General features: G+C 40.9%; 5 protein-coding genes across 6 annotated transcripts; 2 read left to right on the top strand and 3 right to left on the bottom strand.

Annotated features, from left to right (window-relative positions):
• Window positions 1-555: 555 nt before the first annotated feature.
• pch2 (pachytene checkpoint 2 protein) lies at window positions 556-6,023 on the top strand. Its single transcript, XM_011311376.1, has 7 exons — window positions 556-583; window positions 3,922-3,989; window positions 4,053-4,212; window positions 4,307-4,507; window positions 4,610-4,837; window positions 5,034-5,381; window positions 5,575-6,023. Exons 2-7 carry the CDS (start codon window positions 3,943-3,945, stop codon window positions 5,860-5,862), a joined length of 1,272 nt encoding a protein of 423 aa, XP_011309678.1. The 5' UTR covers window positions 556-583; window positions 3,922-3,942; the 3' UTR covers window positions 5,863-6,023.
• Window positions 1,249-3,000, bottom strand: LOC105270448 (tolloid-like protein 1). The gene is made up of 2 exons (XM_011311374.1): window positions 2,807-3,000; window positions 1,249-2,395 (listed from the first exon to the last, which is right to left on the bottom strand). The coding sequence occupies exons 1-2, from the start codon at window positions 2,881-2,883 to the stop codon at window positions 1,303-1,305; spliced, it is 1,170 nt and encodes a 389-aa protein (XP_011309676.1). The 5' UTR covers window positions 2,884-3,000; the 3' UTR covers window positions 1,249-1,302.
• A 447-nt stretch (window positions 6,024-6,470) lies between the features above and the next one.
• LOC105270447 (autism susceptibility gene 2 protein-like) lies at window positions 6,471-20,912 on the top strand. 2 transcript variants are annotated; one of them, XM_011311373.1, is made up of 16 exons: window positions 6,471-7,935; window positions 13,752-13,934; window positions 14,269-14,382; window positions 14,470-14,505; window positions 14,597-14,623; window positions 14,917-14,974; window positions 15,090-15,292; window positions 15,477-15,854; window positions 16,099-16,349; window positions 16,448-16,561; window positions 16,666-16,892; window positions 17,243-17,448; window positions 17,527-17,688; window positions 18,110-18,392; window positions 18,481-18,625; window positions 18,766-20,912. In XM_011311373.1, exons 1-16 carry the CDS (start codon window positions 7,585-7,587, stop codon window positions 19,790-19,792), a joined length of 3,765 nt encoding a protein of 1,254 aa, XP_011309675.1. In that variant the 5' UTR covers window positions 6,471-7,584; the 3' UTR covers window positions 19,793-20,912. The 2 variants fall into 2 exon arrangements, with proteins under 2 accessions (XP_011309675.1, XP_011309674.1); XM_011311372.1 differs by having other exon boundaries at window positions 6,472-7,935; window positions 17,225-17,448.
• Window positions 20,913-21,579: 667 nt separating this feature from the next.
• Window positions 21,580-23,780, bottom strand: RnpS1 (RNA-binding protein S1). The gene is made up of 4 exons (XM_011311371.1): window positions 23,690-23,780; window positions 23,450-23,569; window positions 23,245-23,373; window positions 21,580-23,118 (listed from the first exon to the last, which is right to left on the bottom strand). Coding segments are annotated over exons 2-4 (981 nt in total). The 5' UTR covers window positions 23,452-23,569; window positions 23,690-23,780; the 3' UTR covers window positions 21,580-22,268.
• Window positions 23,781-23,952: 172 nt separating this feature from the next.
• LOC105270445 (uncharacterized) lies at window positions 23,953-27,424 on the bottom strand. The gene is made up of 2 exons (XM_011311370.1): window positions 27,175-27,424; window positions 23,953-26,988 (listed from the first exon to the last, which is right to left on the bottom strand). The coding sequence occupies exons 1-2, from the start codon at window positions 27,244-27,246 to the stop codon at window positions 23,998-24,000; spliced, it is 3,063 nt and encodes a 1,020-aa protein (XP_011309672.1). The 5' UTR covers window positions 27,247-27,424; the 3' UTR covers window positions 23,953-23,997.
• Between the last annotated feature and the right edge of the window lie 333 nt (window positions 27,425-27,757).

Genomic DNA, 27,757 nt, shown 5'->3' with positions numbered 1-27,757 from the left:
AAAATTTTAAATTTTCAAAAAAGTATCAGGAGAGCATGGAAATCGAGGAGGCATTCACTGAAATAGAAAAATTTTAAATTTTCAAAAAAGTATCAGAAGAGCATAAAAATCGAGAAGGCATTCACTGAAATAGAAAAATTTTAAATTTTCAAAAAAGTATCAGAAGAGCATGAAAATCGAGGAGGCATTCACTGAAATAGAAAAATTTTAAATTTTCAAAAAAGTATCAGGAGAGCATGAAAATCGAGGAGGCATTCACTGAAATTGAAAAATTTTTAATTTTCAGAAAATAAAACCCGCCCCGTCGACTGATCCCTCTGACAGCGGGATTACTACTGAGGCAGTTACCGACTCGGCTGACGGGCAGACACCCCACCATTGGATGCGCCCCCCTCTTTCTCTTGGGGTAAGGTACTATAATGCCGATAGGGTCACTCAAACCCCCACTGAGCGACTCAGTCCTGGGGGGGGTACTGCACCCCAAGAGAAAGAGGGGGCCGCTCCCAATGGTGGGGTGTCTGCCCGTCAGTCGACTCAGTAACTGCCCCAGTAGCAGTCCCGCTGTCAGGGACCAATCGACTGGGTGAGTTTTATTTTCAGAAAATTTAAAATTTTTCAATTTCAGTGAATACCTCCTCAATTTTCATGCTCCCCTGATACTTTTTGGAAAATTTCTAATTTTTCAATTTTAGTGAATACCTCCTCGATTTTCATGCTCCCCTGATACTTTTTGGAAAATTTCGAAATTTCAAATTTCAGTGAATACCTCCTCCATTTTTATGCTCCTCTGATACTTTTTTGAAAATTTTTCATTTTTTCAATTTTTCACCCCCATTGCGTGTGACGCCCTCCCTCTCTTGGGGTAAAATACTACGATGCCGCTGGGGTCACTCAAACCCCCAGAACTGAGTCTCTACTCCAGTCAATCCTCTTTGGGAGGTAGCGTCGTGTCATCCCCTGGGAGAGATGGCGCTTTCATACGCTTTTCTCAGGCCCAGCTGGCGGGGCCTCATTCAAAATTTTCGGGATCAACTAATTAATCTTCTATCGAGAATTCAATTTAAAATTCTGATTTTTTTTATTTATTCATGACTATTGAAAACTGCTGATGACTCCTCGGAATTTTAACGAGAAAATGTTTCGAGTTTCTTGGGAGGTGAAAATTATCTTGACGAACTAGAGATGATAATAAAATTAATTTTCTCGGAGAGGAGAGGAAAATAAGAAGGCACTAGGAATTGAATAAAATTCCTATTCTTAAAATAATCTATTTATTCAAAATTTGATAGAATCCTCACACCTTTACTGTCCTATTTGGTCAATGGCAAAATAACGAATTTGAAATCCTTTGTGATCGGTCTTCTCCTTGCTCCTGAACTCGACCTCGGTGACGGATGACTTGCTGAGGAAGGAAGTGGGTAAGTCGTTTCCACAGTATTTTCCGAGGATTGCCCTGGTCCCATTAGAAGAGATCTCAGTAAACTGGACATAGTCATCAGCACAGGTCTCGTGCCAGGCGATATCAAAACTTACGAATCCTATGGTAAGGGCTTTACCCGCTCCCACGTGAATCGTCCACTTGCACTTAAGATTGGGTGGATAAGTGGTTCCAAATCCAGGACTCTCAATGATTCCCTTCTCCTCCAGAAGACCTCCACATTGGGTATTAAGGGTACGATAGACCGCGTGAAAGCCATGATGTATCTCGAGAGGCCTCTCAAAAATTATTTTAATCGTCAAGTAATTTGCACTCGAATTAAATATACGGGAGGGTATGTAGTACTTTGCGTCACATATTGAGGCGATAAGTGTTGAGTCTTCGTCTTCTCCGTCGTAAATATTCAAACGGTTGTAGCAGGTTTCATTGTCCATCGTGATGTGGAGATCTGTCAGGCTAAATTGAATCATTTTTCCCAGTGGTTGAATTATTTTGTAGGTGCAGGTAAAGGGGAGGGAATTGCCGTAGAGATAATTTGGTGATGCTATCACACCCGAGGGATCGGTCAGCTTCTTGGAGCAGGTTGAGATCGCGTTCGGGTTGTCCAGGGCCTTCCACATGAGTTGAAAGGAGTTGGAGGTGCCTGCAGTCTTGGATTCCGCGGTATTGTTCGTTTGGAAGCGGATTCGGGCTGATGAGGTCGTGGTTAGAATCGGGGATGGAATTGAGCTGTTGCAGAAGAGGCCAAGACTCTTCGTGGTGGAATTTACTGTCTCGTTTATCGAGAGACTGTTCGAGCAGGAGTTCAGGGCGTTGTGTAGCGTTAGATGGCTGACGGAAAAATGTATAAATTTTGTTGGTGGTAGATTTATCGTCCAGGTGCAGTTCTCCGATGAAGCTAATGTGTTCGCCGACGAGATCGTGCCCTGATCACCTGTCAACGATAGCTCGCACTTGCTGCAAGGCGATTTTCATGTTTAGTTTCGGAAGGCGAGGGCGGCCGCAGGATATTTTCGATGGGGAGGGAAATACGGAAAATCTTGTGGGACCTTTTTTGGAGGAAATTTTTAGGGTTGTGTAAATGATTTTATCACTTTTTTTGGTAGGATGCTTTTTTTTCGATGTATTCGAGGATTTGTGGAGAGATGCTTTTTTTTTAATTTTGGAAGGGGAGAATGGTTTGTACGGAATATCGGAAGATCTGTTGGAGATACCGAAATTTGTGTAGAACATTTTTTGTAGATATTGAGGAGGGCTACAAAAAAGGTCCCATTGAGATTTCGCTATCTCTTGAGAGTTCCGGGATGTTTAACAACTTGTAAAACTGAAAATTTAGATTATTACTCAAATATTAATTGTGTAGTTTACCTGGGTAATTCTGGTGCCACTTGTGCATCAGCACTGAAAAGAGACAGTGCAATGATGAGAAATACGAAGATCTTCATCTTGGATCGGGATTAATCGTTAAACCATGAAATTTTATTGTAGATTAATTATTTGAAAATATGATACACTGTACTCTCGTGCTCTTATCAGACGCAAACTGAGCGAATAACGCTGGGTTCCTTTTATAATATGTCATGAATTGCGACCGGTGATTTATCGGTCAGATGGATTCATTCAGAGGACTATTATGTTATTGAATTCGAAACGTGAACATTGTAAGGAGTGTTGACCATCAATGTAGAGAATAAAGAATCCGCAGATTGCGTAGATTGCATGAATTAATAGAGTGGTCGGACGATTCGTCGTAATAGTGGTGCAATGAACCTCTAGTAGCTGCTAGAATGTTCGCTAGGTACGTGGGGGAATTATTTATATGAAAATTGGAATCTAAGACCTTCTCTCAATGGAAATAATTTTTTTCCGTATCCCATTATCGCGATACCGAGTTAATTCACAAGAAAATGCGTCGAATATAATTTATGGAAAATTTTGTCGGCTACAAAAAAGGTCCAGTACATTTTTCTTCTAGGAGAACCGGTAACAAGATAATTGCAGGGTAAACAGACGTACAACGATGGATAACCGTTTTATTACGTTTCATAAATTGAAACGACTTATTGTGCGATCATCTCGGTATTGAGAGGTTTTTCAAAAAAAATGTTGAGGAACTTTTTTCTAGGAAATTTTCTCAGCTGGAAAAAAGGTCGTATAACAATTTGTCATAAATTCACTCATTACCGAGATAAACAATCGAATGATCGTCGTAAATCGAAGATCCAGATTTTTAGAAATTTGAAAAAGTCCTTGTTGCCGCCCTGCGCTATCGGTAAAATAATTTTCTCTTTTCACCACCATTTTTAAATACCCGGTTGTATAGTCAGACCGTTGACATGTGCTCCTCGTAAATAAAAACAAGTGGAGTAGCTCGATTAGATAAAAAAATATCAACGATAAACACAATCACCCTTCATTTTCCATCGAACGAGACGAGTGACTGCATCCAAATATCACCGATTTTCCACTCTGATTTTTTTTAGAGTACACCCTTACCTGGAAATATGGAGAATCAAGCCATCGATATTGAGATCTGTCAAAAAAACGAGAGGTAATTAATTTATAATTTTTTAACGATAACTTTTTGATATTGACGAGTGATTTTGGCGTCCAGCACTCTTCAGACAGATGGAATTCCCGAGCTGGTCTACCTAGAGCTGATGAATTTGGAGCATGTGGACATCGACATACCAATTTCCCTAGAAAACTCAACGAATGAAATTTTGAAGGATCACGTCTCTTTTATTAGCTGTTCGTTGAGGAGACCTGGAAAGGTAACCTAAATTCGGAGACTTTAATATCCTGGGAGAACCTCCATTACCCAATTCGCATCCCATCATTATCCGCTCCAATTTCTGTGCAATGTAGGATAATAGAGAGAAAATCTCGATTAGTGACTGCTGCAGCTTCAGATACTTCGTCTACAGGCTAGCCCTGGAGGAGGCAGCCACGGAGACGATGCAGTCAGACTCCCAGGAACTTCCAGTGGCTTCCCACTGGCTCCTTCCTGCAAAAGAATTCAATGGGGTGTGGGAAAACCTCTGTTACACGTCCAGTGTCAAAGAAAATGTATGGCGAGCACTTTATTATTATTCCTGAAGACTTCAACCACATCTTTGAATAATCTTGAGATTATTCCATGTGAAATTAAGTGGCTGATTGATTTTTTAGCTGTTGAATTTCATTGAAACAACGATGCTCTTCGCAGACAGGAATATAAATCCCAACATCATCACCTGGAACAAAGTTGTTCTCCTCCACGGACCCCCAGGCACTGGAAAAACTAGCCTGTGCAAAGCGTTGGCCCAAAAAGCAGCAATTCGATTGAATGCACATTTTTCCAGGGGAGAACTCGTCGAAATAAATAGCCACAGTTTATTCTCCAAGTGGTTTTCTGAGGTACTCCTGATAATTACATAATTATTTTGAAAATCAGTGGTTTTTGGGAAAACTTGATTCGACCTTTTATGTTACTGAGGAAATTTTCCACAATACATGTTCTCTAAAATTTTCTGTTCAGGCAGCAGATCTCGACATAATTCCGAGGAGAGATTGAAAAAAATTATTTTTGTGTGGTTTTTATTTTTTTTTTTAGAGTGGAAAATTGGTCATGAAGTTGTTCAGTGAAGTGAAGCTGCTCTTGGAGAACCCTCAGACCCTCGTTTGCATTCTGATTGACGAGGTGGAGTCCCTGGCACATGCCAGGAAGTCGTGTACCAGTGGTACGGAACCTAGTGATGCCATCAGAGTTGTTAATGCACTTCTGACGCAATTAGATCAAATGAAACGATATAAGAATGTTCTTGTGTTGACCACGAGTAATGTGACGGAGGCGATAGATCTGGCATTCGTGGACAGGGCTGATATCAAACAATTTATCGGGCATCCAGAACCGAAAGCTATTTATCAGATTTATTCGTCATGTTTGAAAGAGCTGATGAGAGTAATTAAATTTCTAATAAATCCCGAAATATCTTCAAAACTCTTGGATCTAGAGGAAATCGTCATAAGACTTTTTTATGGGAAATTTAATTTTCTATAAAAAAGTCATTTGATGTTTTTGTCTGAAACCAATTGTTGTGGAGATATTAATCCGGAGAATTGAACTGGACTCAACTTGATTTTTTTATCTGCAGACGAAATTCCTGGAGCCTTTCGAGATTCTACCCTGGGAGGTATACGATTGCATCGGGGACGTGCCAGACCCGATCTACGAGTGCATATCATCGAACGGAAAAACTACAGTGAAATTTCGTAATTTAATTTACAAGAGTGTGGGCCTCAGCGGTCGGGCCCTGAGAAAAGTTGCCTTCCTGGCACATGCGTTGTTCACTAACAATACTGAAGCCTCCGATTTCGACGACTTCCTAGGTGCCATGATGATGGCCGTGGATAAACAGAAGGAAGACGAATTGCAATTATAAATTTGGTGATCTTTTTATCAAAGATTAATTGATTAATCATCATTTATTTTTATATCGATCGTATATAATATAGGATAATGCCAATCTATTAAATTAAAATCTCAATTTTTAACTTTTTTACAACTGCTACACTATTTTCCTCGATGTATTTACAATTAAAAAAAAACTATCTAAATTTATAAATTTCGTTTGAATGAATACCAAAAAGTCCTTCTACCGATTCAAACCTCCCGCCGCGCGCCGGCGCCCCCTCTCGCCCTCAACCCGCACCCCAACCTCAAACCCAAAAAAAAAAGAAATAAAAAAACAATAAAAACCAGTCCAGTTCTGGAGAGCAGCCGTCTCGCCACCGGAGGCTCCCGAAATTCCAAAAAAAAAATCACAGCCCCTCCGAGAAAATCAAAACCCCCCAGTGTCCCCCAAAACTCCCCAAAATTGTAAAATCTTTCCCTCAAAAGTAAAAAAAAAAACCGCGATGTGCCCCAGAGAACAAACAGTGCAGCCCTCGGTGCAGCGTGACACAACCCCCCATTCCCTCCCACCCCCAGAGTGACCCCCCAAAACCCCCACCCTCTACCCCCTCAACCCCATCTCGACCCCCAAAAAATTCCCCAAGTGTCAAAACACTCGACCAGAGAAAGAAAATTTCCAAAATAAATCCCTCCGCCCTTTTTTTAAAAACGGTATCAAAACCACCGGAGAAAAACCAAAAAAGCCCCAAAACCAAGTGCTCGATCTCATAAACTCCCATTGTAGTGTGTGTAGTTGGTGTAGTTGCAGTTTGTTGGACGGCCATTTTTACCACACGATGCGGCAACCGTGCGTGCCCGTTCGATCCGCCATTCCAAACAATCGGTGTACGTGCCCTCTACTCGTTAAAAAATTTTACATCAACAACAATTGTTGGAAAAACTTAGTGGGCCCCCCCTCGACGTGAAAATATAACAGGCCCACAACAGCCACCCATCCCCTGGGTAAAAATCGATAGACCCGTGAAAAAAGAATAAGTGGTAAAAATTGACAGTTGGATTCTGCCCTGGACCCTGGGGTCACAGCACGTCTCCAGAAGGAGAAAAAAAAAGAAAAGAGAGAAGAGAGAAAGGAAAAATCAGTGAGTGATAAGTCAAGGGGTTGGTGATGGATTCAGTGGTGGGATAGGGGTGAATTGAGGTATTTTATTTTGTGATGAGAGGAGTGGATGGAGGATGGGACAAAATGGAGCGTTGGGAACGGTGAGCCATCGTCAAGGTGCGTACGTGCGTACAATACGTATGCACGTACGTACAGAGGCCTGAATCGCGCGTACTCTAGGCCCTCGTATCGAGGAGAAGACGCGTGAATTAACTCCAGGGATTCATGAATTTTTAGTCAATTTTTACTGATCAATTTTGTGATTTTTCATTGTGATTTTTTGGCCATTTTCTTTCCCTTTTTTTTATCGTTTCTGTGGTTTTTTCGCTCGGCTGAGGTGGTGAGAAAAGGTAGAACGCGTTTTATCGGGCGATCGATGAGGCAAACTCGGGGGTTTTGTGGTGATTGCACTGGGGAAAGTGATATTTACGAATATTTCGGGGTAGTTTTTGGGGTGTGTTTTATTTTGGGGAGTGTTGGGCCTCAGGAATATGCTGATGCAGAGGATTTGTTTGGGTGTTTGTGGATTGTTGGGAGATCGATGTGACTGGTGACGAGAGTTGAATCTCGGGGGTATTGGGTACCTGGACAATGGAGATCGAGGTTAAACAGAGGAATAGCCAGAGGAACAGGCGGCGCGAGAGGGCACAGAGGATTCTCGCGCAGAGGGAGAGTTTGGCTAGTGCTAAGGGAAATTGTAATCATTCTCATCAGGTGGGTCGGGGGCCAGGGGATGATGAGGATAGTCACAGTGGTGAGGAGGAGGAGCAGTTGGGGCTGTCCAGGGCTAGCAGGGAGGGACAGAGGCCTGCTAGGCCACCTAGACCTCACAGGCCCAGGAAGAAGGCCACCATTGCTGGCGGTGGCAAGGAACCACCTTTCGAGGAGGACATCATCGATGGATTCGCCATTCTTGCGTTTCGGAGTTATGAGGACCTCGAGGTAATTTTTTACTAAAGGATTTAGATCGACAGGAAACCGAGATATGGGAAAATGTATCAGGCATTTTTTCGGCCAAATTTCACCAGCTCCAAAAAAGTATTCTTCAGTTTTTTGGTGCTGCTGGAGGGTTCGGAGATATTGATGGAATTGTGGTGGAGAGTAGAACTGGGGGACTGGGGGTTTTGCAGATCACTGTGATTTATTTTTGGCGGATAGCGCCGCAGGGGGGAGAGATACTGAAATCTCCAGAGGACCTTTCTTTTTGCCCGGGAAATTGTCCAGTGAAAAGTTCTCTGGGGTTTTCTGGTATTGTTGAGGGGTTTGGAGATATTCGTGGAGGTCTGATTGGCAGCAGTGGACATTTCGAGGTTTTGAAAATTGTTGGGAGTTTGTTTTTGGCGAATAGCACCGCTATCGGGGGAGATACGTTAATTTTTTTAAGGCACTTTTTTGTTGCGAGGGAAATTCTCTGTGGAAAATTCAATTTGAAGATCTTTGGTGGTCCAGTGGTTATCAGAATAATTGAGGAGTGAGATGACGATTTTTTGATGATATGAAAACTGGGGGAGGAAATGGAACTTGATACCAGTGTTTTTCATCGGAAATTTCCCTGGCTGTCCAGACATTGAATGGGGGGATATTCCTCTCAAGATATCAGGGAAAATGTAAATAAACGATTTTTTCGGGGGGATTGAGAATGTTTCATGAGGTTTTATTAGTTATTTTTGGAGATGAGGGAGGGAATTGGTCGTGGGGGGTTTTATTTTTATTCACTCCCTCTTGACTCAGTCTTGATACTACTCGAGATACTTCCAGGGACAAAGGAATAAACATTTATTATCATTTCACCCCACTCAGACATTCATAATCTCAATAGAATCACAGAATCGTTCCTGATTTTATCGGAGAAGTGAGTGGCTATTAATGGTAGATAAGACTGGATTACATGGTGGATCGGTTGGTGACAGCTTGAGAGACAACATCTTTCAGATTATGATTGTTATCGAGTGATCTCAAACGATTTCACCATCTCTAAACGATTAGTTCAGTGAGATAGGAAATTTCTATTTTTTTCATCCAGTTAAATATCAATTATTTCGAGAACAACTCATATGGGAGAAAATTTTGTTTGACCTTTCTTGGAAAAAATTCCATCAGCTACAAAAAATGTTTGATAATTTTTTTCTTTAAAGTCAGTCGTCAAGGGATACCATCATACAAAGAAACGAGAAATCTTGTTCATTACGGTAATTAGGTTGTAATTGATTTCAATTGATCCATAATTCAATTTTATTTCATTCACGATGATTCCGCCACTCAAGCCTCCATTACAATAATTTTACAGCCATAAAATCTGACATATAGAATTTCTCCTCAATTAAATACACCAGTATTTACCTTTTCCTCTCATTCATGTTTTTCATCTTGAACACCAATTATCTGGAGAATGAGACCTCTGCGAAAAAACCTTATATGATCTTTTTCCTCCAGAATTTCATCAGCAACAAAAACTGTCTTATGACTTTTTTCCCCAAAACCACTCGTTTCCAAGATACACGCGGGACAAAGAAACGAGAAATCGCGTTCGTTACGATAATTGCTCTCTAATGAATTTCAATCGATCCATAATTCAATTTCATTCCATTCACGATGATTCCACCACTCAAATCTTCATTACAATAATTTTACAACCATAAAATCTGACAGATTGAATTTCTCCTTAATTAAATTTACCAGTATTTACCTTTTCTCCTCATTCTTTCTAATTTATTTAACTTGTTATTATTCCACCGATGACTCTGAGATTCCGGAACAACTGGTTATCTACTCGTACTTTTTTCCCCCTCTGACATCTCTCTCTCTCTTGCACACATTTCTCGCTTCCAAGAATGTAATTTCTGTTCTCAAACAATTTTTAGGTTTTTTTTCCCCCTGGTTTTTTTTATTTTATTTCAACTGTTGTCCCTCTCCGGCTGTTGTATCCAGAGGTTCCTTTTTGCCACTGGGAGATGGGACAGCCGATCCTTTATACTTCTTTCTACCATTTTCTATCCTTTCTCGACTTGCAACCATCTCCGCCCCATTTCAGTCTCAGGAGTTTCTCCAGTTTATATGACATGGTTTATTAGAGTTGCAGTGAATTGATTCTTTCTTTTTTCCTCCAGTTCATTTTTTTTTCCCACCCATTCTCTTCGGCTTTTACTGACCCTTTTCGTGGAGTTTTCACGAGGGGGTGGTACCTGTTTATTTGCACTGACGTTTTTTCGTGGTGAGGGTAAACAGAAAATAAAGTGGCAATTGGAGATGTATCGCGTGCACGTCATGCCACTGTTATATTTTATTAGTTGCTATTCATTCCACTGAGGGAATTTTGCAGATTGAATCGTTTTACAAAAAAGGCCCAGAAGAATTTTTTATAAAGAATATAATTCTCTAGAGAAAAGTCCTTCGACATTTTTTTATGGGACCAGTACTTTCGAAGATGCACAGTGAATTTTATCTTGGGATTTTTTTCACCCGTTTTTTTTTCCTGTTCTAATGACCCGGACTCATCGGGACATAATTAATTCATAATTACGTAAACAGGTACACGAGAAACTTCAATCAGTCGATAAATTCTATCCATAATGGATGATTGAATACATTCAATTAGACTTACATAATTAATCTCACACCGGCAGGGAAAAAAAGCCTCGGAAATTTTCCTCACTGAAAGACCAAGCGGATTCCACGAGATATTTCCAATAAATTCTGTGAATATCTAAATTCTACCTGCCAGGCTTGCATAATACATCTCAATCGTGTGAATTAGTATTCCAGGCAATTAAATCATCACCTCGACGACAGATAATTGCCCCAAAATCGAGAGAAATTCATCACCTGACTCGTTATAATCTTGAATTATTAATTCAATGGCATTTCTGATCGAAGAGATTAAAATCATTCAGTATTTAATTTCCATTCAGTCATTGCAGTCTTCACCAAAAATTCGTAACAGGTGAATTGATTCAAAACATGAATTATAAAATTGAAAATCAAATTAATTACTATCAGATCTGATTTTTTCTAGAATACCGAAATATCCGGCGAATTAATTGCTGAATAATCCTAATGACTAGTGATTGCTCGTGGAGAAGAGATCTCCCCAATTACTCCCACAGGAGTCAGGATAGGGAAGTAAATTGTGCGGAACGTCAAAAAATCGATAATTTTATTGGTCGAGGGGATGGGGTACATTATGTGTTTAGTTTGGAGCGCTTACAGCTGATTAATACGACAGATCATCCGTGTTATGTATCCCTCGGTCAACTCCTCCCCCTGTTCCTGCAATTGGTAGTTTTGATTAGAGCACGCGCCACAGTATCATATGGCCATCTCGACCCACACATTTGCAGACCATTATGTCCGAAAACATGGGGTGAATGTAGTTGAAACCTGGTGTACTCAACAATGTGGCAACGTTGTAACTCGCATGGGTTTCTTGGTGCGCACGACCTGGGAGAGGGACCATTTGGTCCTGGGATCATATCGAATTTTTAATAATTTTATGAGATTATCAGAGAAATTATGTTTTTTTTTATTATTAAAGGGGATTATACAATTGGTTATTTATTCACTATTTTTTGTGGTCATATTTTAACATCTTAAGTAATAAAAACCAATCGGGAATTGATGACTTGAGTGGAATGCTCTCGGTTATTTAATTCCGCGATTTAATGATTTTTACTCAGAGGAAAATTGAGGACAGTTGCAATATTTCTTCATCTCCCAATCAATTATTCCTACAATTTAAATTCTTTATATTTTAGGTCACAGACGTGGTAAATTGTTTTAATAAATAAAAATTCTATCAGACTCACCTGTTTTTCTTTTATCCCCATTTTCTACGGGGAAAAATTCACGAGGATGGACTCTGATTTAATATTCATCGAAACTGTTTCAGGGTAGTACGCTCAGTGAGAATTTGCTACTTCTCTCGTGAATAAAATTTTATTACAATACTAAAATTTTATAGCGGGTTTCACTCACTTCTCTTCATGTTTAATCGTGCGAAGTCAGAGAATACTGCTGACTCCAGAGAATTGATTCTTGTGTTACACGTGACATTTACAATTCACATGATTCCTTTATCCCGCGAAAATCCATTTTTTTTCTAAAATTAAAAAAAAAATTTGAGAAAGCAATGACAATTAATTCCATAAACCGATGAACCAAGTACCCACGAGTGCTTTCCCTCCGAAAACATCTTCAACTTCACTCCCAAAACATCAATTCCCGCAGGTGTATTGCCTTGTTCTGTCCACGGCATCTTGTACAACGTGTTTTTCAATCTCTTATCTCCCCCTCCTCGTTTTTTGCCCATTTACCTTTCCAAAAAGAGGAAAGAGTGAAGAAGACTTGAAAAAAAAAAAAGAGAAGCCCAATGGCACAGACGGTTGGGCTTTTAAAAGGTGAGGGGATAGGAGAGGGAGAAAAATGAGACAAGAATCTTCCCAGCTGGCCAGATATCCCTTGTCGTGTGCGGCTGTTTAACTTCGGTCAATGTCTTCTCCTTTCTTCCATCTTTTTCGCACCCCCTTCCTCCCTTCTCCCCGCCACCAGTCGCGACTCCGCGGTTTCCTCACCCTCCCGCCCACCTCCTACTACCCCCTCACTCTCGGCCCTCACGACTCGTTCGATGCTACCTTATTCTCCCTGTCCCCTTTTCCCATGTCTTTTTTTTCCCTCTTTTTTATCCTCTGCACATCTCCCTTTTTTTTCACCCTCTCTCTCTCTCTCTCTGTCGCCCGTTCGACTATTTTATTCTCCTCTTTCTTCTGCACTCGAGGGTACACATACCCGGGGATCTCTTTCAGTTTAACATCAACTGTGGATGTGTGGAGACGACGACACTATCGTCACCACCACGTCGGGATAAATATGGGGAAATTGGATTTTTTGGGGGTTTTTTGGAATTCCGCGGGTTCTTTTGGTGAGTAATGCGTGGGGGGTTAATTGGTGTGGGGGGTGTTTAATTTAAATTTGGGGAATCTGGGATTAAGAAGCTGAAAAATTTGGGATTTCATTATTTTTCTTTTAGGATTTCGTGATTTTTTGAGAATTGTTATTTTGTGGAATTTTCACAACTTGTCCTTTTTTGATTGTGTATATCTCGGGAATGCGTCAATTTAGAGAGCGGGTTTATTAGAGTTTTTTGTGGTGAATCAAATTCTCCAGATAAAATTTCTTGTGGTTTTTTCGGCTGGAGTGAGTGGTTTCTGAGATAAATATGGAATTAGAACAGATGATTGGTGAATAGTCTCTCATCATGAAAAATAAATATTTTTTTTTACTGCCACAGACTTCATTACATTTTTTATTTCCTCGAACATTCAATTTTCAGTATCTTTTTTGTTGAAAATATTGATAAAGGGGAGGATATTCAGGTTTTACTTGTCTGCATTTGGTTGGGGTAGATTCATCGATGTTTTCAGGATTAAATATTGAAGGCGGTGGGGTATTTTTAGACGGAAGATCCCTGCTCGTTTTCTTGGTTGTGGGGGAGCAAAAATGTCGAGATGATATTGGGGTTTTTAATTTAATTTTCCACTGGATATTGAATATCCGACGAGAAAAATTCCCAAGACTCAATATTAATTGTGAATCTGTAAAACAGCATTCAAGGAATATATTTTCCAATAATGCTCTTAAAAATAATTTTCGATTAATTAAAGATTATGAAGACTTTTTGTCCGAATTTTATAATTTCGTTACTGAAGACGTTCAATAAATTTCATGAATTCAATTTAATTCGTTTAATTTCTCTCTTCTTACAGAGTGCAATAAAATTAGCTGGTAAAAATAATCTGAAGAAGCTCCACTCGCTTCTGACAATAGAGGAAAAACCAAAAGTGGATACCGGCCAGAACAATCGTCACAACGATCATCATATTAAGAATCATTTCAAACACAACCATTACACCCATAATTCCATACTGACACCCTCTACGCTCAATCAGGTACGAAAATACTTTGATAATCTCCCTTACTCGAGATCATTCCGCAGTAAATTCCTACAAATCCGGTCCTACAAACAATAAAATTCGAGAAATCAAATCCCCTCATTCCCCTAATTCATAATTATCTGGTCATCATCTCGATAACCGGTGATGCCACGAGAAAAAGTCAAAGATGTCAAAGATTTTTTCTGGAGAATTTAATTTTCCACGAAAAATGTCCATTGGCATTCGGTCGTTCACTCGTTCTCGGGATAATCAGCAGAAATGTCAGTCCACTGGGGAATTAAATCAAATAACTTTTCACAATTCAATTCTTTTTTCATTATTTTTTTAGGGCCTCGATGCAGGAACGAGTGACGACAGCGGGAGAGCGTCGGAACAATTGCATGGCCCTGGCATCCCTCGGGACAGCCAGGACGCGGATAGTTCCAGGGACCACCTTAGTGATGTATGTCAATCCAATGAGAAAGATTATTTCGTTAATTCATCGTTTATGTATTTCCTTGAGCATAATATTAATTTGTTTCACCCACAGGCCAGCAGCCACTGCAGCTCGGGCAAAGGTTATATCGTAAGTATTTAATTGCTCAACGATTGCAAAATCTCGCGAGATGATTAATGACATTTATTAATTGATGTTTTTTGTGTTATTTTTTTGACAGTGTGATAGTGAAGGGGAAGACGATAAGGTGCGTTCCACAAGCCATTTTAGAATTCAGTAATTTATTATTACAGTTCGATTCGTAAATATCTCTGGAGTGAATAGATTACGGGAGAATTGTTATGAGAATTTTTTATAGAGAATTTCATGATCTACGAAACCTTTAAATGACATTTTTTTCTGCCACACTTCCTCTCGAGTTATTCACGAAATAGACTATGCAATTTTTTGATCAATTGGATTGGTCTGATTAAAAAAATTGGAAAATCGATAGTGAACGGTGGAAAAAATGTAAAAATAATGGTGTCTCGATATTTTTAGGGCTCAGATGCAGAATCGATTCTCTTTGAATCTTCTACCCCACCTCTTCCACGTAAATGTAAGTACAAATTGGTTTATCCATCGTCAGTGCTCATTAAAATCCCCTCTAAAATTCGTTGGTACGTAATTAGATAGACCCAGTGAACTAATTGATTGAATTACTTTTTCGGTAGACGAGTTGCCATCATCGTCGCCACACGTATTACCACCGGCAAATGGTGCTGGTGGAACGCCTCCGGATACTGGGGGACAAATTTCAAATCCAGCAACGGATGCACCAGCACCAATACCCCCACCTGTGCCTGCCTCAGCACCAGTACCAACGGCGCCGAGTCCACCAAGTCCCACATTGCCACCACACATATCCCAACCACCCGTAAGTTCAACCGAATAAATAATAATTAACCAATTAACCATTGATAACCGTGACTGTCACGTCGACTATGTCCAAGTATCGACTTCACTTATCAATTATTATTTAATTTTATAAAATCTTTAAACCACCGAGGGAGCTGGGTTTGTCGTAATTTTTTAACGCAATGATTTATTTCTCTTTGCAGATGACTAGTCCGCTAGCAGCGAATCCCCGTGCAATAGCTCCCCAGCAGCGTCCAACATCACCAGCCCATCCACCGCCATCACTGCCCCAGCAGCCACACACGACAATACCAGCTCTACATCCACCAAATGTACCTCTGGTATCGTCGAGTCACAATACAACTAGTCCAGCTGTTGCCAGTCTCGGTGTAACACCAGCAGCTCCATCGAATGGGGCTGCTACCACCAGCTATCCACCCTCATTGCCAATGGCTGCTTATCCACAGACTCAGCCCTCTTATCCACCTCTTTATACACCTTACGCCTCACTGAATCACAGCCCGTACTTGTCACCTGCTGTACCATCACCATCACATTCTGCCTCGTCAAGAGCTGATGTTGTGAGTTGAAAAAGAATCTCAATTTATCAATTATCTCGGTAATGAGGAGGCGTAAAGAAAAATAATTGAATATATTCTTGATGGAAAATTTCTTTCTCTTCAAAACATGTCATTTGTCGTTTTATCGTAAATCTCATTGTTACCGAGTTAATGCATTTTCAATGCTGATATTCACACTATGAAATATCAGTGACTGCGATGAATGTCGATCAAGAATTAACAATAACTAATTACTGATCTTCAGAGGAGCAGTAGGGCCTCACCCCACACAAACAGCATAGCAAAACCCCCATTAGGGAACAACGTAACGAATCACAACAGTTCAACTCCCCTCTCAGCAGCGACAACAACGTGCGTGTCAACGATAACAAATACAGTTACCACAGCTAATACAATAGCACACCGGGACATTGTCACGTGTAGTCTTGCTGGACGTATTAACAATAATAATTCACCAAGGGGCCACAGTCCTAATCGCGAGCGTGACAGTTACAGGTAACAATCATTATCATCTATGGGTTACAACGTTTATTCTTATCTGTGACTAATTGACGTTTTTTGTTCTATCACGACTGTTCGGAATTAATGTGTAGCAGTAACGTGAGCACGTTGAGCAGAGGGAGTATAACGCCAGTCAGTGTGCCAAACACATCATCCCCAGCCAATTCTAGTCTACCCGCTTATTCAAAGGCTCCAGGATGGATCAGGTACACATTCTCCCATTTTTCATAATAATTTTGGAGATATTTGCAGTCAATGAATTTTTCAGGAATACGAATGAAATTAATACTGTTTTCATCTTTTGTTCCAGTAGTAGCACGAGCTCTCAATTGTCACCAGCAACTGGTACATCAGTGCCAAGGCCAACGCCCCCACCTCCCTCGACAGCCCTTGGAATGCACAATTTCCCACCACCAATGTTCGCAGCTCCTTTACCACCCCCAGTATCAAGTTCCAGTCCTCACACTTCGTTGCCTTCATTACCACCACCCACCACCAACCCCAATCCCTTCTCGGCGGAGTCTCTCTTCCAAACAAGTGAGTTTCACTATTTTCCGTAGATCCAATCAGTTTTCTATCCAATTTCCCATTTCAAAATTTTTTAAAATTAAATTTGGATATCTGCCACTCATACTTCATCATATACCTCGAAAATTTATAGATTTATCGGAAAAAGTCATAAACCTTTTGCCTAGAAAATTGAATTCTCTGCAAAAAATGTCTTCTTTCATTTCTCGATAAAACTCACAGTTTCGGAGATATTTGAAAATAAATAAGGCAAGAAATGTGATTGGGATTATTTGGATCTGGAAATTTTTGCTGTGATTAATTTTTAAATTATTAAAAATACTGATAGACGAATTATTAAGGGGTGACCCATGTCACAGGTCAAACAGACCTCTTGAGACGAGAGTTGGACAATAGGTTCCTCGCCTCATCGCAGGACAGAAACGTCGCAGTGAGTAATCTGGGGCCTCCACCGTATTTGAGAACAGAGATGCATCATCATCAGCATCAGCACACCCATGTGCATCAGCATACGACACCCCTGTTGCCTCCCCCAGCTGCGACGACGTTGTTTCCACCCCCGATCGTCAGTACCTCATTTATGAATATTCATTACTCTCCGATAAATTTTTATTCCTGTGATTACGATGAATTTTCTCAACAGTTTAAGGACATTCCAAAGCTGGGAAGTGTTGATTCACCATTTTTTCGTGGCAATCTCAACCTCTCGAGTTATCCAGGATTCAATGCTGGCCTCTTGCATCCTGGAATGGGTCCATCCACACCGTTTGTACCGCCTAATCACTTGACATCATTTGCACCAAAAGTAAGTGATTAAATTTCTAAACTCAGCTGTCCGAAATTTTTTCATTATGGAATTATAAAATTGGAATACCAAAATAAATTTCGTTTCATAAAAAAATAAATTTTTATTCTCCAATTAATGGACAGACGTGAGATTTTCTATTTTCTCCTGACTCGGAGTGAATTAGTCCTCGAATAAATTAAATTCTTGTGCACGAATGACTAAAAATATTTTCAAGAGAATATTTTGAATCGAATAGACTGGCTTAGTGGCCTGTAATCTCCGGTCCAATTATAAATTTGCGATATTCAAGTATTAATTATTGAAATCTGATAACGAGTTTGGATAAATCACATACAACTGTCTGGTCTATTTGAGAGTAAAGCCATGAATAATGGGATCACGTCTCCGGAATTGCAAACGAATTTGATTGGTTTTCCAGAAGACTGGAAAGTGGAACGCTATGCATGTGAGAATAGCCTGGGAGATTTATCATCACCAGCAGAAGCAACAGGCAGAGGCGAAAGCTGGTGGAGTGGTACCCACCAAGACAGAACTCCTCAGGCCACCAGGGCATCTTTATCCAGGGGGCCCACCTGGGGGCCTGGGCCTGGGTGGACCCTCACTGGCACCACCATTTCCCTCCAATATGCCTCCTAATCATCCTGGGGCACCACCACCTCCTCATCCTGTTGGATTTCTATCGACATCTGCGTCGCATCTCGGTAAATTCATACTCATTTCATTCCCTTCGAAATTTTGAGGAATAGCTCGGAATCTTTTGTAGACTGGAGTTTTTTTTTTATATTTTAGGAACTGGAATGTCACCTTTTGGCAGATATCCGGCATCGTATGGGGGTGGTAATCCCAATTTTCCCACGTTGTCAGCATTTCCACCGACGAGAGAGATGCCACAGTTGAGTGGACTTACGTCAGCTGTTCATGATCCCTGGAGAGGGTAGGAATATTTTTTAATTTCCATCGTCCAAATTCTTGCTTCCTGCAAAGACCATAACGAATCTTTATTTGATTACTTGATTGCCTTCTCCAGAATTCAATTCTTTAAAGACTTGAAAGAAAAAAAAATTTATCCCACAGCCTGCAACGAGCAACACCAGGATTTCCCCCGACGACAGTCTCGTGGACATTGAAACCGGAGCCTCCGCCGATTGATCGTCGAGCTGAGCTGGAGGAGCGGGAGAGGGAGCGAGAGCGTCAGCGGCGAGAGCGAGAGGAGCTGGAGCGACAGCGTCGTGAGCGTGAGCGTGAGCGCGAGGAGCACGAGCGTCAGCGACGTGAGCGCGAGGAGTTGGAGCGACAGAGGCGTGAGCGTGAGCGTGAGGAGCAGAGGGAGCGAGAGCGTCGTGAGCGCGAGAAGGAGGAGAAAAGGAAGCAGCAGGAGGCAGCGGAGAGAGAGCGCGAGAGGCGCGACAAGGAGAGAAGGGAGTTGGAGAGACGTGAGATGGAGAGGGAGAGGCTGATGCATCAGAATCGTCAGCACGCGCTGATGGGACGTGAGAGATCACCTTTGAGAAATGGCACGATGGATCCCAGTGAGGTGAGGGTCAAGGAGGAGCCGAGGAGCAAAGACGACGACGTTGTTATGCTATCGAGGGGCCCAACAGTGGGTCCTGGTATTGGTCAGGGTCCAAGCCCCATTCCAGATCTCAGGTATCATCATCCTCATCATGCCTATTTGGCGAGGCATCCCCACAACATGCCTCACAGCATATCCAGAAGTATGATGCCCCTGGGTCATCCCATGCAGCACTTTCAACCACCACCTCCACCTCCACCTGCCACAGCACCTGGACAACCACCTGGACCGTGGACACCTGATCCGTTCAGGGATCCATACAGGTATGATGCACTACAGCAGCTCAGGTACAATCCACTTATGGCGGCTGCTGCATTCAGGGCTGAAGAGGAGGAGAGGGCGAAAATTTATGCCGGATACAATCAGAATGTCGCTGCACTGAGGGCTAAGGATCCAAGCCCTGGTCCACTCAGTAATCTTCATATGCATCATCGGGCTGGACCTGGACCTGGTAATCCACCCAGGCAGGTCGATGGAATTATTCATGGGGATTTGCATAAGAAGGAGGACTCCTCGCAGTCACGATGATAGGGGAGTTTTGAGGGAGGGAATTTAAAAAGTCAATTTCTCACGGACTATCGATGAAATTTTTTTTCTTTTCTTTGGGGATTTCCATGGGCTTAAGAGATGCGGGATCGATTTTTGGTGAGTGTTTTGGAATTTTTGAGAATTACCGGGTTTTTTGGAAATTGCTTTAGATTTTTTTCCAGACAATTCCAAAATACGCGGCATTAATTGATTTGATATTTTGAAAAAAATTTTGGGGATGGGGAAAAATCTGGGGTTCGATTACGGAGAAATTTCGAACTTTTTACGTTCCACAGAATCAAAACTAGTTTAAAAAGAATTTGTAAATATTGAGGACAGAGGAGGTCTTTCTGTATGAGGATTAAATGCAATGAGTTGTTTTGAGGAGTTTCTCGAGGGTGGATTCGATATCCTGGGGATCTGACTGTCTATAGAACTATATTATATATACGATTTATTATTACGGTTATTAAGTAACGAGTAACGTTAATATCGTGTGTAATATTACGGATTACTGTAGGGACAGATGAGAGATGGAATACGTAAGTCGAATTGTTTTTTATCTCATTTTTGAGAGAGTGAATGACAGATCGAGTTGCATTGGAGAATGATGGAGGAATTTTTCGAGAATGACCGCAAATTATTTAATTATTTATTTATTGTCGAAATGTAGGTGAATCTCTGTTGGCGTCGAAGGTTCAGACTAATTTAACTGATGTAATATAGGGAGGAAGTTATCGATTTTAATTTTCTTTTAACGATTTTAATAGGTTTTTTTTTCGGGTTTCTCTCTTGGCTGAGTGAATGTGGGGAGTTTTCCGTTTTTTAGGGATTCAATTCTTTAGGTTTTTAGTTCACTGGGGACACTAGAATTTTTCCTGTGATAAAACATTCTCGAGATAATTCGGGGATTGAGGGGATTTTCTCTTTAGTTGAGATTTTAGAATTTTTAACACATTTTTTATTCAAAAAATACTCAATTCCTCCTACGAAAAAATAAGTTTTGATTGTTATTAAAACTCCTAATCTCCTCAATTTCCCTAAATTTAATTAATTTATTAATTAAAGCAAATCGTGTCCCCATTAATCTCTTCCTTCAGAAAAGAAAAATTGGTTTCAAGAACTGAATCAAAACCAATTGATCAATTTTTATTAATTTTAATTAGAATGACATTGGCAGGTGCCAAAAAATCGCGCAAACTGCGGTAAAACCTAAAAGACAAACAAGGGATTACCAATTTTTTTTTTCCAATTTAGAACAGCAAGAAAAAAATGGTTAAACGAGTGGAAAACGAATGCCATTGTGAAATGAATTGAACTAACGTGAAAAATCTTGCATTAGGGATTTTTGCAATTAATTAAAACGAACATAAATTGCTAGCCCCCCTCCCCTCTCTTCTCCCCCTCATGACCATTTAATTGATTTATTCACATTATAAAAGTGACTGTGAAATTGTATATTAAATAATTATATAAAAATCTAGCGAATATATAAAGGCTAAAAACAGATTGTAGATATTTTTCATCAATGAAGATTAAAAACGAGTAATTACACCGAGCAAATTGAATGGAGCTGACCCGAGAGGAACTAAGAATATGAAAAAAAAAATTAAAAGTGATGATGCAATGGACATTACTCTTTTTCTGTTTTTGTAGATAAAGAAAACGAGTATAATGGAAAGTTTTGTGTGAATAGAATTCTTTTCTAAAAGAAGATGAAACAAAATGGAAAAAATTGATTCTTTGTAAAAGGATCCAATAATCAATAGTTTCTATCAAAGTACCAATTCGTCGAAAAGAGAAAGTGTTTGTTTATTTTGAACCCACACGTACAGTATTTCATTATTTGGCTGATCTATTTCGTGTTTACAGTGCACATTTTCATCTTTCCTTTTCTCAATTAAAATTGATAAATTAGTGGGAATTCTCACTTCGTCGGTTGACAGTTGATTTGAGAATTTATATGAATTTTAATCTGAGAAATCCTTACGCTAAACATTTCTTGACTTTAATCGAAGGAAACCCTTTGGCGCCTCTCAAAGCCCAAAACCCCTGCAGAGATCGTAAAAAACCGATACACCCTCCGTAAAATTGAAATCCCCCAAACTCCCTTCTTAATTATCCAATGATTCAATAACGAAGTGTAAAAGTTTGACAAGTTGAATTTGCAATTCTTCCGTTTTATCGATCTCGAAAATTATCGATTTCAACGAGAAACGTTAGAGGGATTTTTTGTAATTGATTAAATTTATGATAAACGGTGTCTTATGACATTCCTTCCTAAAGTCAATATTTTCAAATATAAATCGACATTTACTCAAACTGTCAAATTCAAATCATCTTACTTTACCAAAAAATTCAGTAGCCAAATTGTCGGGATATTTATCGAATACTCGAACAAGTCGAAATTTTTGTCTCAACCACTGAATGACTTGCCGCAATCTCCACTGAATAATTTCCCTGAATCCTCTGGAATTCATCGTGAGCTACTGGAGCTGGACCTCGTGTACCTCCGATGCCTGTGACGAGTATTATTGACAGGACTTCTGGACCTGGACCTCTGTCTGCGCCTGGGAGGCCTGGGGCTCCTGCGACGATTCATGGGAGGTGAACGTCGACGATAACGAGGGGGTGAATTTCTCCTGTTGCCTCCCCACCTCATGGGCCCTCCTCTGCCCATTCCTGGTGACATTCGCCTCATGGGCATGGGCCTCGGTTTAGGTAGAAGCACTGGAGCTGCTGTTATCTCCTGTCCATCGATCTGACCACCATCCATATGCTTCATGGCGTTCTCAGCCTCGTCAGCTGTTTCAAACTCGACGTAGGCAAAGCCCCTGCCATGATTTGGATGCATCTTGTCCACAGCAAAGTCTACCATCTTTATCTGACCGTAAGTAGAGAAGATCTCCATTATATGATCTTTGGTAACATTTCTGGTAAGATGACCAATATGAATTTTCGTGGGCCGAGGAATTGGCGAACGCTCCCGACGCTTTCGACGAGGTGACACTGATCTACGAGGAGATGGTGACCTCGATCTCCCTTTGGGTTTTGACTTGTCCACAGCGGAATCATTTTTCTTCTTATCCTTATTCCTGTCTCTTTCTCTCTCCCTGTCCCTCTCTCGATCCTTCTCCCTCTCCTTCTCCTTGTTGTCGTGCCTCCTGGAGCCATCAGCACTCTTGCTACGACTACGTTTACGATTTCTATCTCTGGAGCTTCCGGACGAGCTCCCAGAGCTACTCGAAGAGCTGCTCGACGAGGAACTTGAGCGAGAACTGCTGCCACTGCTGGAGCTCGATGATCCCGAGCTACTGTCCGACGAACTGAAGTCATTCAAGTGCTCAATTACTCAAAAAACAATTGGAGACATTTGCCAGAAGTAAGTGGACCAATCGAAAATTCCTTCCTCTGGAATTAATTGAAAATACCACTCAAAAAATCATCCTTACCTGCTGCCACTGCTCGATGATGACGCAGCCCTTTTCTTCCTGTCCTTCTCTCGTCCCTTATCCCGCTTGGTGTCCTTATCAGTTGCCTCCGAGTCACTCTTCCCATTGCTGTCCTTTCGACTCCTAGCCCTGAAAGAAAACCCCCGAATTAATTTTCCACCGTCAATTACCCATCACCAATACTCGAAAATAACAATTCACTCACATGATGAATACCAGAAAAATATATTTCTGCCAGATAATAACACCAGTTTTTCGTGTAAATACTGAAAATGGCGGTCAATTCCGGCCGCTGGGTGCACACGCTCTCCACTCGATGTGTTCACTTCAATTAATATACCAAAATTAATCAGAATAATTAATATTCAATTAAAGATAAATTTTGTCGAACTTGTGAGGGTGGTGGTGACTTTAGTTCGAGTTAAAAATTCATGTTTGTACTCACAATTATGGATTCGTCAAATGCTGCTCATTTCGACGAGAAACCGAGGCTAGAATGCAAATCGAGGGCTTTGCGCATGTGCACGCGCAGGCACTCAATCCATTTTAAATTTCTTTTACTAGCGCCGCCCCGGCCGTTAAAACTTTAGTTCGTCGCTTGTCTTCCAGTCGATTTTGGCGGGATAGCTATGATGCTCTCCTTTGTACATAAGGAAAGAATCCGGCAAAATAGATTATGTCAGGGGCATAAATGAATAATAATTCGAGTTGAGAAAATAGTCTTTATTCATAAACTGTGCGTGTGTGAATATTTTAATTATCAAAAACGTTTAACAGTCCTGAAATTGACTCCGCAGTAGTTCTTCCGCCATCCATTGTGCGCCATCCTTCCCAGTAATTTTTTTCCACCCTCGAATAATAGTCCGGATGTGGTACATCGGAAAGTACAACCCCATCCCCTTGCAGCTCTAAATTGTTGCAAAGTCTGAACCCCTCGACCCCGAGAAACAGTCGAATATCAGGGCTTCTTCCCCACCTCGCCATAACGTTGCTCTCAGCAATGGCAATCAGTTCTTCAGCAAAATCAGGCTCAGTCACCCTGACGCTCGCGACTCTCAGATGTAAAGAGCACCCCAGAATCCGGAGGAACAGATCATTGGAGATTCCCCCAGACCCTTGGCAATCGATTATTTCCAAATTCTGAAGTCCGTCGAAGTGAATTTCCTGGGGTAAGTCCTTGAAGCCTTCCAATTCTGACTCCTTCGAAGGAATATTTATTGCTCGCAAGTACCTCAGTCTCTCGAGAGTAAAAACAGGCATTAATTTACTGATTGATACCCCGTTAAAGTCATCACTGATATCTAAGTACTCGATATGCCTATTATTCCCAATGAGAGACTGAAAATTTTCACTTGAAAGTGCCGAAAGAGGCATTGACAAGTACTCCAATTTCTTGACATCCCCTAGGGGATTGTCGGACTCTCCGGCAATCGCTACACCATTCATCCTGAGGTAAATTAACTCCTCCAGATTTTCCAATCCACTGATTTTCACTGGATTCTTCCGTGATAGCTCATAAGGCTGAGTAATAGCCTGAGCTTCGACCAAAGTTAGAGCTCGTAAATCTCGATACTTGCACATCGAAATTTCTCGCCGCGTAATTAAATCGGAGGTAACACCGCTGTCCTCTTCCTGCGAATGTTCCCCAAGTCTCACATGAGACCTATTGAACACGTGAATTTCCCGCATGCCCTCTGGCAAGTTCTCAAGAAAATCAGATTGAAAAACCGGAGCATCCCTCAACATGATATGAGTCAAGTGCTTCAGTCTCATCAAAATAGGCTGAAGACTACGTAAACTGTACCTTTCCTTCCGAATCAATGGCTTGCATTTACATTTTTTTACCCTGAAGTCCAACCCCAAGCTCTTCACATTGGGACAATGATCCCTCAACCATGAGAATCCACAGCTTTTGTACGTATAAATCTCCTCGAAGTATTTTCCCCATTTAATCATACATCTCTCCCTGCTCTCATGACACGACAGCTCTCGGACATCGAATTTTTTACAGCTCTCCCAATTCTGTTCTAAAATCATCTTCCAGCGGTTGCAATCCTCCGCTGCTTTCAATTTATTGTCCAGCGAGAGTTGATGGAAAATTGTGTTGAGGGAATCGTCAGATAGTTCTTGAATAGTTGAGGGACATGTCGACTCTTGTGGATCATCTGAACCTTTAGATTTTACCTCTTGTTGGCTCTTCAATTCTTCATCAGCTGCACCTGCAGCAGGTGAATCCTGGATGTACCAACCATCCCACTCGTTGCATCTGAGTATTTTGGCGTCATCAGTACTAACGACTTCGTTGTGCTCGAAGTTATCAGAGCTGTGATTTTCCCAGGGAATGTAACGCTCATCTGATCGTCTGTATCTCGAATTATGGTAGTACCGCATTGGAGCTTTGTTGGGTCTGGCCAAAACAATTTGTTTCACATCTGATATAAACCAGTCACTGCTAGATCCCCACCAGCCTGTTCTTTTGAATACTTTCAAATTTGGAAAGTTCTCAAGCATCAGTCGAGTTCGCCTGTCCGACAGCCCCACGTTGTGATGCTCTATGTATTCTATAGTCGTTGACGCCCCCGAAGACTCTCTTATCTTGTTATCAGCGTCGTTCCAGCAGAGGACCTTCAAGTGCTCCAGCCTCAGAGCTCGAAGCCAGATCCTCGCATCCTTCCAATCTGTTATCAAAGGGAGGCAGAGGTACTTCAGGTGGTCGTTCCTTTTCAGGATCAAACACATGTCATCGTAATCAATTATAGTTAGCTTCAGGGACAGGTGCTCCAGGTTTGTGGTGGTTTCCAGCTTTCCCAGAAGATGTTTAGACAGATAGCATTTATCCAAATTCAAGTGACTCAATTTTTTAAGTCTCTCAAGGCCAATAACGGAGTCGTCGTCCAGGTGATAGCTGTTGAGCGTCAACGCCTGGATGTTTGACAGTCCTGACAGGTCCAGGGTCTTTCTCCCATAGATGTTTCGTTTTTCAGAGATTTTTGCTTGTCTCGCTTCTCTGTCCAACCACCTGTCTTCGGTTGTTGAGGAATTGTCGAGGTCATTGAACAGGTGAATTTCGATTATCGTGCGAGGTAACTCCTGGAGGAATGAGAAGTACGTGTACTGGGGAATTCTAATTTTCAGCAGAAGACGAGTTAATCTACTGAACTGTTGCAATGCCTGACGCTCGTATCGAATGCAGGGCTGATCTAGACCTTTTCTCTTCGTGTATTTACGAAATTCTAATGCCATATTTTCCACATTTCGGCAATGATCTGTAATTGTTTTAAATCCGTGATCGTCGTAGCAGTAAATTTCCTTCAGGTGGCTGCCACTGTTGATCAGGTACTGCTTGTTCTTGTGCACTAGGGTATTCTCTCGTAGATCTATTCGCGTTGTTTTTCTCCATAATTGACGGGATACGTCGGCCCAACGTTTGCAAACTCCTGACAGCTTCAACTGCTCGTACGTCGACAGGTTATTAAATATTTCCAGAAGACAATTATCTGGTAAAATATTTATTGGTGTATTTCTCAGGTGCAGGGGTCTCGCTGTTATCTGTTGTTTGTTTATTGTTATGGTGCCGGTTTCAACTGCTCTCAGGGCTTTTTCAGCGGATTCCTTCGTTTTGAAATCAATTATGGCGAAATTTGAGTCGTAACCGTAAAATGATGACTCGGGAATCAGCAACAGGTAGTTGCAGTGTGAAATTCCGTAGAGAGTGAACTTTCTTTTTATTTCTTGCTTCAGGTGCTGAAATTGTTCGAATAATTATTTATTGACTCGTAATTGTTATTTTTATTGCCAGGATTGGCATTTTTTGGGGATAAGAATTTTTATTTTCATTCACGAGTCGAATAATTTTATGAAAATTGAATAATTTTGTAGCGAAATTGAAAATTGGGATGAGTGGGATTTTAAAATAATTTAAATATATACCCAGAGCTCTCGGCGCGTGTAGTCCTGATCAGGTCGAATTACCGGAGACACTATTATAGACTTGAAACCCATTCTTCAGGTTTTATCGGTTCACGTTATTCGTAATTATCAATAAACTCGTTAATTAATTATTTACACGGATTAGGGAATTAAAATAGTATCACAGACGTGGAATGTCCTACATGGACTACGGTATCCGGAGAATTGACGGAAAATCCAACGCCTCGGATGAGTTTTCCTGTACTGCATGTACACAATATGATGTAACTGCAATCATGCGCGCTGTCGCGTACTCTATCTCTAAGTGTGCGTTGTAGAGGATGATAATATCCTCGTAGTCATGGAAATGACTAATTCATTTATCAGCTAATGAAAAAGCGAATAAAAGTTAACAATGAAAAAAATAATTCATTCTTCTCGGAAATAATCGGGAATATAAATCCATTGAAATTCTAGTAAAACAAATATGATTCAGATTTTCAATTGATTTTAAAATGCATTGCACAATTTTTCTGTTCCAACCGGTGGTGAATTATCTTCAGTCGGAATTTCAAGTTCTCTCAAATCCTCAGAGAGGGCAGGA

This window comes from Fopius arisanus, unplaced genomic scaffold, assembly GCF_000806365.1.
Source record: "Fopius arisanus strain USDA-PBARC FA_bdor unplaced genomic scaffold, ASM80636v1 scaffold00088, whole genome shotgun sequence".
NCBI classification, from domain to species: Eukaryota; Metazoa; Arthropoda; class Insecta; order Hymenoptera; family Braconidae; genus Fopius; species Fopius arisanus.
This window is presented reverse-complemented; position numbering and strand designations above follow the sequence as displayed.